Here is a 12,128-nt window from a genome sequence, read left to right on the forward strand (position 1 = left end):
TTTTTTTTTTCCAAACCAAAAATAAAGAAAGAAAGAAAATTGCTTGGAGGTGTCTATCAATGTCTGTTCCTCATTAAATTGCTCACTTCTGCATCTTTCCCACAAAGAAGCTGCACTCATTTACATTGTATGCTTCATTTATAGTGGCCTTATGTTCATCATAGTCTTGATTTTCCACCCCATTAATTTCTGATGAGATGTATGGTTTGCTACTTCTTCCCAGAGTCATTTGTGGCCCTGGTCTTTGTAAGGGCTGGAAGAGGTTGAGCGATATCCGAAAGAGACAGCAGATTCTCAGCAGGTCTTCCTCTGCAGCCTTCAGCCACAGAAAAGTTAACGGTGTAAAACAGAACAAGGGGCTCAAATGCTCAGCAGTCACCTTAAAGAAACAATATGTTACAGAAACATTCTGCCACATGAAAGAAACTGTAGAGCAATGATTTCCAAACACCATTCCCTCTAAAATTAAATATTTATTTTACCTTCATCACATACAGATAGCGATGATAAGTAATGAAATGCATTAAAATTTGAATTTCACTGATACTTTATTTTCTCTAAAAGCAGTCATTTAATACCACTGTGTCTGAGTTTATTCTACACCAAAGGTGCAATGGATATACATGAGCTTATCTACACAATTTTCCAAGTTGTCAAAAGCATCGTTTATAGCATACAATTTAGGATTTTCTTTTTCATGTGTCTGAAATTTTAAATGCGCTTCCAAAGGACAAAGTCTGTTTGTTTCATTGCAGTCCAAACAACTGAAGGCTTGTTTCAGGCTTGTTACAACAGTGCCAACAGCTAAGTACCAGCATTATGATCTGTGTGGAAAATAGCTGCCAGGTTAATATTCACTTCACTCAAAAAGCATGTGAAAAACTTTAGTATGATTCATGAGCCTTGTTGCAGGAGTAGATTTTATGCTCTCATTGTGGCAGGCAAGAACACATCAGCTACAATACAATAATTTTGCTGGCTATGAAGATGGGTAAGAGTGAGATGGGTGGGGGTGAAAAGACAGGCAAATAAAAACATAAAAGCCAAGGGAAAAAAGGGGGAGAGGGGAAACCTTATTTCAGCTGACCTGTAGAAAAAAGCAATAATTTACTGACACATTCAATAATCTCCTAAATTAGATTTGAGTACCATATTAACGATGGCATTTTTCTCTATTAAAAGAGAGAGGTTTAATCATGCAGAACAGAATGTTTAAAAGGTTGGTGAGAGCACCTGACACAGTGAGTGATTAAGTACTGCTAATTATTGCCCAGAAACTGAAAATGATGTGCCATAATGCATACAGTACAACTAATCCAGAAGAGAACAAACATACGGGTCTGCTTGTTATTTAAGAGGGAGCAAAGGGCAATGATGAAGCTGATAAGGGTCAGCCAACTCCAGTTGGACCAACAGAAACAGCATTTACTTAAAAGTGCATTCTTCCATTATACAGTGACTGCTATTAATCTCATTTTACTACTATAAAACTTTATTTACACACTAAAAGGTGTTCTATCTTCTCAAAGAGAATGATAAAACATGGTGCTTATTTTCCATGACTTTATATAAAGCCCTGGATATTTAAAGGGCATGTGAACAGTTAATCCTTCTTATATTGAGGCATATGCAACAATAGGCAGCTCTAGGTTGTCCCAGAGAACAGATGTAAATCAAAAGAAGACATTGTTTTTTTTATTATTATTTTTAGACGTGAAAGCCACAAACTCAATCCCAGATTACAATAACAAAAAGATTGTACCTTCTCCAACAAAGTACCTCAAATGCTGGGTAATAAAAAGCTGTTTACAGGTAATAATGATGCTCTGAGTGATATCAAGAGATATAGATTCTACATCTACAGAATGCTGAAGTCCTATTAAGAGTTTTTCAGTTCAGGATGACAAATACAGTTCTAATTTACACACTTTGATAATACTCCTACTTTCTCCTCAGTTTCTTTTTGACTAAAGAAACAGTTCAGGAACTAAGATAATAAAACAAGAAGGAAACTGAGGATGGGAAAGAGAGCTAATTTTGACCATGCAAAGATTCACAGCTACTGGTAGGGTCATTTATCATCATGGTGTGTACCACATACATGGGTAAGTCAAAAGTATACCTGAGAATAGTAGGAGGTGTTCTGTCAAGCTAATATGGAAGACAACATTACGCTATTAAAGAAATCTTCTTCCACCTGAAAATCTTACCTATAGTGCCATTTAAATATCCAGGGACAGAATCAAATTGTTACTCAACAGATAGACTGGCATGGTAGAGACAGCTTGCATAGAATGCCTATGGAGAGTTCCTACTTTTGAGAGAGAAGCAATAAGGACTTAATTCAATTGGATTAAGCAAAAAACGAATCATTCTTCCTCTAGCCCTCTTAATACATAAATACATGCATGGGCTGCAAAATGAGTTTGTGCAATACAGAATATCAAATTTATGTGGACATTTCACGAATGAGAGCTGTTCCTAAGATGTGGTGTGTGTGAGTGTGTAAAAACAAATATATAAGAACTAAAATGGAGTTCAGAAATGCTCTTTGAAAGGAAGATAAGACCAAATCATAAAAACAGACTACCTAGACCCCTTCCAGTCAGGCTTCAGACCCGGTTACAGCACTGAAACCGCCTTGGTCGCATTGATGGATGATCTTTGGAGAGCCAGAGATGAAGGACACCCCTCCATCCTGGTCCTCCTTGACCTTTCAGCGGCTTTCGATACCATCGACCATGGTATCCTTCTGCGAAGACTGCGGGAGGTGGGAGTGGGAGGCACCGTGTTACGGTGGTTCTCCTCCTACCTCTCGGACAGGTCGCAGTCGGTGTTAGTGGGAGGGCAGAGATCGTCCCCAAGGCCCCTGAAATATGGGGTGCCGCAGGGTTCGGTCTTATCCCCCCTACTATTTAACATTTACATGAAACCGCTGGGAGAGATCATCCGTAGGCACGGGATTAGATACCATCAATACGCGGACGATACTCAATTGTATCTGTCCGCCCCGTGCCAAATCAATGAAGCGGTTGACGTAATGGACCGGGGGCTTGAAGCCGTCATGGACTGGATGAGGATTAACAAGCTTGTGCTCAACCCAGAAAAGACCGAGTGGCTGTTGTGTTTTCCTCCCAAAAATTTGGCCATTAATCCAACACTCAGGCTGGGGGGTCAAATTTTACACCCCTCAGAGAGGGTTCGCAACTTGGGAGTCCTCCTGGACTCACAGCTGTCATTCGACCATCATATAGCGGCTGTGACCAGGGGGGCATTCGCCCAGGTACGCCTGGTGCGCCAGTTGCGACCCTACCTGAACCGGGAGGCCCTCACAACAGTCACTCGGGCCCTCGTGATTTCTAGGCTGGAATACTGCAACGTGCTCTACATGGGGCTGCCCTTGAGGAGCATCCGGCGACTTCAGCTAGTGCAGAACGCAGCCGCGCGAGTGATCGCGGGTGCACCCCGATTCACCCGCATTACACCTATCCTCCGCGAGCTGCGCTGGCTACCTGTCGATCTCCGGATGCGCTTCAAGGTGCTATTGATCACCCATAAAGCCCTACATGGCAGTGGATCTGGATACTTGAGAGACCGCCTTCTGCCAATTACCTCCCTACGACCTATAAGATCTCATAGGTTAGGCCTCCTCCGCATTCCATCGGCCAGCCAATGTCGGCTGGCAACCACAAGGAGGAGGGCCTTCTCAGCAGCGGCCCCGACCCTTTGGAACGAGCTCCCCGTAGAGATTCGTACCCTCTCCACCGTCCAGGCCTTCCGCACAGCCTTGAAGAACTGGCTCACCCGTCAGGCCTGGGGATAAGGACTATTACCCCGCCCGAATGTTGTATGCATGTTGCTTATTATTTTATTATGTGTTGTCGTCTTAGTGCTGTATTCCCCCCTCCCTGGTTTTCTGTGAGCCGCCCTGAGTCCCCTCAGGGAAAAGGGCGGCCTACAAATAAAATCAATTCAATTCAATTCAATTCAACATCTCCTTTAGATAAAATTTTAGACATGGAGGATATATCCGAAGATATATGATTGACATTATATATGCCAAACCTACTTTAGGATGCCTGGCAGATTCACAGCAATCCACTGTCTGCAGAAAGGAGCTATCTATAATGTTTCCCAACTTATTCCAACGTCTCAATGATGATGACAATGCATTAAAGAAATGGTAACGTAGAGTGCCATTCCAATTCAGGTTGTGAATACAATCTGTCCAATAAGGGACTGGAAGATCCCTATCGAGAGATATAAAGTACTTGCAAGTTGTACCAGTCCATGCCAAGAGGGAAAAACAAATGACCAGAATACCTACCCTGGAGGATAGCACTTAAATGCTGGCATATGGAACTCCTGCCATGGAAGTCAAAAGAAATGGAAGAATTGTCACATGCTTGGTACTTTGTAATAGGAAACAGAGAAGCAGATGCTGACTAGGAAGGCTCTCATTATATCCCAGTTTCTCTCCACTTATTTTATGCAACTATGTTGAATGTGCATTAGAATTTTCTTTCACCTTGGTAATTTAGTGTTGAATGCTTATTGTTTTCTTGAAATCTATGCAATATCATGTATCACAGTGTGGCTTCATCAATGAATTCCTTGCCAATTTCCCATGAATCCAAGTAGGAAGTAACACTGGAGTTCAGGTTTCTGACTGAAGAAACTGAAAGATTTATCAATGAGAAAAGGAGACTGTAGAGCAAGAATAGGTCATGCATATGAAGCAGGCATATGAGGCAGCAGCTTTACATGAGCTTTGTGGGAAGTAAACATACTTGACCTCCAAAGAAAAAGGGGAAAAAAACCATCAAAGGATTCTCAGAAGCAGGTTCTTCTGATCCCAATAACTAATCCTTATGGACTGAGTGCACGTCTATGTTAATAACCATTTTTGTATCAACCTGTGGGGTTATATATGATGCCAGAACTATGCAGCAAATTGGAACTCTAGAGGCAGATTTAAAAAAGCCAGAAGGAGCCAGAAAATTTATAACAAACTTTATAGGAATGCAAAGGAATATGCGTGAACTGATCTTGAAGATGGTATAAAAACAGTTCCTCGAATGATAAAGATACATTGAGGCAAAAAGAGAGAAGGATGTTAATAAGCATCCCAGAATTCATATATGTGGTATCACAACATATGCAACAATCATTAATATGGGATCAGTCTTTCTACTTCACTTTAACTGATAGGGAACCATTCCCTAGTTGATAATGAAAGCCCAGAGAAATGGTACTGATGTTCATCACTGCACATTATTACTGATTTGAGCCATAGAAGATTAAGAACCCCAGAGGATCTCAAGTCTGATAGTCCATGGATTGTTCACTGGGTTGCTTTTAATTCAGTGTGGGTTGTCAGTTCCCATATATTATGCTGAACCTATAGCTGCATCTTTCACATGAATGATGCAACCTTGTCAGTCTACCATCCTTAGAACTGTAGTGGCAAGAGTGCCATATCAAAATATTGTGGCTTCTGCTGTACAGTTTACAGAGATTACCAGAGAATTATTGGTGCCGATAGTTTCAATTAGAAGTTTGCTTCTTTCATTCAAAGTTCAGTTGAGAGAAAGGTTTCTTCCTGTTTTGGCGCTTTGATGGGCCCAAGAAGGAATAAACTATACAGAACATCCTAAGATAAGCAACGTAATCTTTTTGAAAGTTAGGAAAGGACAGTAGAATTAGTTTGGCAAATCCTCTACAAGAAGTTGCATCACTACTGAAACAGACAGCTAGGTCAAGAGGGGGAACATCTAAGGCATATTGGGACTGAAGGCATTTGCTAAGAAATTAAGGGGTCCAGTTTCCTTCCAGGCTTATTTCCAAAGAAGCACCTTACACATAGGAAAATCAATTTGTGCTTGTCTGACAATAGCTTTGAAAATCAATTTTGCTCTTCTTGTCCAAACATCAAGTAGAACAAGTGACCATCAACAGGTAGTAATTTGAAATGACAAGCACATTTACAAACTAGCACTTAGATAAGGTGGGAAAATCTTTATGTTCAATGCCTAGATCTTGTCGCATCAATAATTCCTCCAATCCTTCTGTAGCTTGTTTTTATTTTCCTATTACAGAGACAACTGAAAATAAAATGAAGTATTAATATTCTGTTATCCTTAACAGAAAACATGGAAAATTTGCTGTAGTAGCTGACAAGGAACTGAGGAATAGTGTGGGTATATCAGCTAGGAACACATGCAATTGCGGGGTATTTGTTACCCCAAACTTCTGACCTATAGAAATCTCCCAAAGGGCTTTAGCAGAAGTGCACAATCCATAAGTGTAATATGCAGAAATGATGATGAAGAATAAAACTCACTTTTGTAGATCACGGACATTTTCTTAAAAATTGGAAAAAGTCTTGGGGTGCAGCTAAGTAATCCTTTAGGTGTAAACCAAAAGATAAAGAAGCATTCCCATAATTTACAGTGACAGCAACAGACAGTTACTTATAACTTGGCTAGGAGTTGTAATGTTAAAGGCGATCCAAGAAAGATATCTTTCAAAGTAACTGTGATTATACATCAAATATAACATCAGAGTGCCTATGTCCAGGTTCAAAACAATTCTTTAAAAGTTTCTGTCAATATGAAACAGAATAAAAAAAAGAAAGCATAACTAAATTTCTTTCAAAAAGTTATGAACAAAATAACAGAGTTGGAGGGGACACTGGAGATCTTCTAGTCCAACCCCCTACTCAAGCAGGAGACTCTAGTATTTCAGACAAATTATTTTCCAAACTCTTCTTAAAAGCCTCCAGCGATGGAGCTGCGAGAACTTCTGAAGGCAGAAGTTTCACTGATTAATTTTTCTGTCAGGAAATTTCTTTTTATTTCTAGGTTGCTTCTCTCCTTGGCTAGTTTCCATCCATTGTTTTTGTGCTACCTTCAGATGTCTTGTAGAATAGGTTGCCCCCCTCTTCTTTGTGGCTGCCCCTCAAATACTGCAACTGCTATCATTTCACCCCTAGTCCTTCTTTTCATTAGACTAGACATATCAAATTCCTGTAACCGTTCTTCATATGTTTCGGCCTCATTTCCCTAATCATCTTTGTTGCTCTTTTCTGCATTCTTTCTAGAGTCTCCACATCTTTTTTATATTGTGGCAGCCAAAAGTTGATGCAATATTTCAAGTGTGATCTTATCAAGACATTTTAAAGCAGCACTAAAACTTCACATGATCATTATTATATTCCTCTGTTAATGCAGTTTAGGAATGCATTGGCTCACACTGCTGGCTCCTATTTAAGGGGTTGCCCACTAAGACTCCTAGATCCCCCTTGCAGTTACTTGTATTGAGCCAGATACCTGTGGCTCTATACCTGTGTATTTTTCTTGCCCAAGTTTAAAACCTTACTTTTCTCACCTCTGAAAATTTTTTTGTTAGATAGCGTCTGCCTTCTGTCAAAATCCTTTTGTATCTTGAGCCTATCTTCTGGAGTGTTGGCTATTTCTGCCAGCTTGGTATCTCTGCAAATTTGATGAGTTTCCCTTCTATCCTCTTGCTTAAGTCCTTTATGAAGATATTGAAGAGTACTGGGCCCAAGACAGAATCTTGGGGTAACTCACTGCATACTTTCTTCCATGTCAAATCAGTTCCATTAAGGAACATTAAGTGTGGTTGGTCAGCCAGTTAATCCATCTGATGGTGATGCTATCTAGCTTACATTTTTAAAAATCTTATTAAATAGTAGGTTGCGGTCTACTTTATCAAATGCCTTACTGAAGACCAAGTAAATTATGTCTACAGCATCTTGCTGGTTCACTAATGTAGTCACTATGTCAAAGAATGAAATAAAATTTGTCTGGCATGGTTGTTATGGTCAAACACATGTTGGCTTGCCGTTATAACTTTGCTTGCCTCTAGGTGTTTGCAGATTAATTATTTGATTATCTTTTCCAGGATCTTGCCAGATATTAATGTTAGGCTGTTAGTCGGTAGTTCTGGGATCCATTTTCCCCTCCTTTTCTGTAGGTGGAAATCATGTCAGCTCTTTTCCAACTCTCTGATAGTTCCCCATGCTTCAGGATCTTTGAAAGATACTGTTCAATGGTTTTGAGATCGTATCTGCTAGTTCCTTCAGAAACCTAGAATGTAATCCAATCCTGCGATGCATCCATTCAGCACATGGTGATTTGAACTCATCTGAGGTGGACAGGTTCTCTTTTACCATTTTCTTGCCTATTTTGTCTTGCATCTCTAATCTGTCTTTTACAGTACTGTTTTTGATAGGTTGAGCTATTTTTTCCTTTTGAGTGAGGATGGATGCAAAGAATAAATTAAGTAGTTCCGCTTCCCCCCTGCTGCCCAGCTCTTCTTTGCCCTCTTCTCACTTTAATAGACCAATTGTTTCATTTTGTCTAGTTTTTTAAATGTTGAAAGAAACTTTAAAAATTATTTTTGACATTTGTTGCAAGATCATTGCAAGCTAATAATGTAATTTGTTGCATTACTTTTACTACAGATAAACCTTGACTTCTGACCACAATTGGGTCCAACATTTCTGTTGCTAAGTAAAGCATTTATTAAGTGAGGATTAGGATTGTTAAGTGAGTCACTGTAGTTGTTAAGTTAATAACATGGTTGTTAAGTGAATCAGGTTCCCCATTGACTCTGCTTGTCAGAATATTGCAAAAGGCAATGACATGACCCTGGGACACTGCAACTGTCATAAGTACAATTGGCAAGTCAATTGGCAAGCATCTGAATTTTGATCAGGTAACCATGGGGATGCCATAACAGTTGTAAGTGTGAAAATGATCATGTCATTTTTTTCAGTGACACTGTAACTTATTAGAGCCGAGGTGGCGCAGTGGTTAAATGCAGCACTGCAGGCTACTTCAGCTGACTGCAGTTCTGCAGTTCGGCTGTTCAAATCTCACCGGCTCAGGGTTGACTCAGCCTTCCATCCTTCCGAGGTGGGTAAAATGAGGACCCGGATTGTTGTTGGGGGCAATATGCTGACTCTGTAAACCGCTTAGAGAGGGCTGAAAGCCCTATGAAGCGGTATATAAGTCTAATTGCTATTGCTATTATGGTCACTAAGTGAACTGTTGTTAGTCAAGGATTACCTGTATTTATTAATTTTACTATTTACTACTACTACTATTATTATCTAAATAATTTTGAAATGCAAGATATGGCTGCATCTTAGTTTCAAGATTTTATGAACTAAATTTATTATTTACTGGATCCTTTTCAATCTGTTTTCTCTGCACTATAGTAATAAACCTGCCAATAATTCTATTTTTTTAAAAAAAAGCCTAATATAAGGGTATCATTATAAATTAAACATGTGCACACATGTACTTTATTCATTGTTCGGGAAGACAAAAAGATGAGCAATACCTAATTTGTCTCATACAAGAGTCTGAATAGCAAGTAACAACAAGATTGTACCCACACTTGTTTCTGCAAGAACTCAAGAACCTCTGTCTTGAAGGGAAAATGTAATTTGCTATTGCCAAACTCCAAAATGGATGTCCAAATAAAGTTTTTCATACCCCAATCAGTATAATTACTTAGGTCAACAACTTCAGTTTCCCCAAGGCAATATATATATAATTGCTAAGAATATTAAAAACTAAGCACACTCATCATTTTCAAGTATAAACAGTTTACATTTTTAATTGACCTTTAAAGTATGGATGACTTCACCAATGCAGTTCCATAGTAAGTCATCTCATGTGGATGTCCTGTGCTTTTGTACATATTATTTGGTTTATCACAGCTAACTGGCAAGAGACAATCTGGTGTAATGTTTAAGGCACAAAGCTAGAAACCAGAAGACCATGAATTCTAGTCTTACCTTAGACACAAAACCAGCCAGGTGACCTTGGGACGGTCCCTCACTCTCAGCCCTAGGAAGCAGGCAATGGCAAACCACTTCTGAAATCTTGTCAAGGTAATTTCAGGGACTACTCCAGGAAGTGACCATTAGGATCAATAGTAACCTGAAGGCATGCATGCTTGTGTACATTCATGCATACACACAAAACTGGCAATAACTCCGCCTTTTAGAAATTAATTCACAGTTCGTAAAACTGTGACCAGAGATTGTAAAACCGTAATCTAGATGACTGAGAATCTCTATAGACAGGTTTAGACAACTATTTTAATATTACACATATATTATCTTTTAACAAAAAGAAGAAAAATTTTACTTAAAAGTAATTCATGAAAATGCAACTTACTGTTTCAAATGCTGATATTCGCTCCTGTATTGAAAGGAAACAATGAGAAAGTATAGTAAGATTGTGATCAAGATCAAAGACATAAATGTAGTAATAGAGTTGGAAGGGACCTTGGAGGACTTCTAGTCCAAACCCCTGCTTAGGCAGGAAACCCTACATCACTTCAGACAAATGGTTATCCAATATCTTCTTTAAAACTTCGAGTGTTGGAGTATTCACAACTTGTTCCACTGATTAATAGTACATCATTCAAATCTTAGTACAGAATATGCCCACATAGCATTGTTGTTTTTATTATTAAATTATATTACTGCATTTGTATTTGTTTTATTTTATTACTCATAATATTAATTATAATATTAAATATTAACTGTGGTATTTTAATACAGTACTGTACAATGAGAATAATCCAGTCCTTTCAGAGCAACAATGGAATAGAAATCAAAAACGTTTTACTTAGTGGAAATTATTGGTTTCATGCATTGTATATTAAAGGTTTTCTATTCATTGTTTTAAAGTTAATTAACAATTCTATGTATGTGAAACAGACACTTTAAACCAATTTTCTTTTCAGAATCATGTTTCTTTGTTGCCTATACAACCTTCTGCTACAGGTTCATAATACCCTTATTTAAAGAATTGGCTTAGGTCATTCTACTCAAGGAGAAGCTGGCAACCCCAGCCCAATCATTTTTTTTTCATGAAAGCCTTATACTGTATAGTTATTTATATGATTATGATAACAAATATGTCCAAATATTTTTGTAAAAAGCAGTATTGCTGCCGGAGAATTTGGTGTGAATTGTTGAAATACTTGGCATTACCTTCTATATAAGCCAAAGATTAACCAATTTGAAGGCCTTTAGGATGACATGAATGATACTGAAGGAAAAGATGTATAGTTAATGGCTACGTAAAATATATGTCTTAATTTTGGATTGATGATTTCTTTAGGCAGAACAGATGATATTTACCAGCTACATATTTTACATTCTAGCTTTTATCATGTGATAGGAGAGATTGCTAAGTTATTTTCCCAAGCCTGCATATTATTTAAATAGCTGGAAAAAAAATCAGGGTGTTTATATTGAGCTCAGACAAGTATGCATATTTTGGGGGTACTATGGTGCATTGATCTCATTCTAGGTCCTGTTGATATTAAAGGTACGCAAGGTAGACATGAAATATTTAGAAAGTTTCTAAATATTCTTGGTGGGGGCGGTATTTGCTTTGAGGAAAAATTTCTTATTCAGCGCTCAAAAGTTATCTTTAGGGAAATACCCTCATTTCTTTGGTTAGAAAAAGGTAAAGCTAGCAAGCCATGAACAAGTTGTTTAATAATGAATTTTTTCATGCAACTATATTGTTGAAGGCATAGTTCTAAAAGTACCAATTACTACACAATGAACCCAAGTAAGACAAATTGTTTTTAACAAATGAAAAAATGGAACCAATTAGCAGATTGGGAAGGTAAAAATATCAATTGCCACCATGTTGTACCCTATTTGAATTCTTTTAATATTTAACAGCATCACAGAATCATATTAAATCGCATATTTGACCATATTCATTTTACAAATATGACATGCAACTCAGTTGATATAAATGCTGCTCAAAAACGAATGGAATTAATATGCATAAGTGTTCTGACCCCCTTCCTTGCTTGTTCACAAATGACAGCCAGACAGAACTTCAAAGGAAATATCTTTATCAGTCCCGGCTCAAGCTGGCTGCGAGCCCAAAATAAACATAGATAAAGTCTCTGGCAAAAAGTTACACAGCAAAGGCAAAAACAAAACTCTTACAGCAAACCAGGTTTACAAAAAGCAAATCACTTATCCAAGTGCCTCTTTGAATCATGAACACAAACTCGAACAGGAACAAAACTGAACTCACGAACAAACGAATGAC

At 38.3% G+C, this 12,128-nt stretch overlaps 1 protein-coding gene across 2 annotated transcripts in view; it reads right to left on the reverse strand.

The window, feature by feature from the left end:
- The window catches only part of CEP128 (centrosomal protein 128), a 184,917-nt gene that overhangs the window by 21,992 nt on the left and 150,797 nt on the right, over positions 1–12,128 (reverse strand). For both annotated transcript variants that reach the window (XM_032232414.1, XM_032232421.1), the window contains exon 20: positions 10,218–10,241. In XM_032232414.1, coding sequence (XP_032088305.1) covers positions 10,218–10,241 — 24 coding nt within the window. The remainder of the gene's footprint in view (positions 1–10,217; positions 10,242–12,128) is intronic.

Source organism: Thamnophis elegans, chromosome 1 (genome assembly GCF_009769535.1).
Source record: "Thamnophis elegans isolate rThaEle1 chromosome 1, rThaEle1.pri, whole genome shotgun sequence".
Lineage (NCBI taxonomy): Eukaryota > Metazoa > Chordata > Lepidosauria > Squamata > Colubridae > Thamnophis > Thamnophis elegans.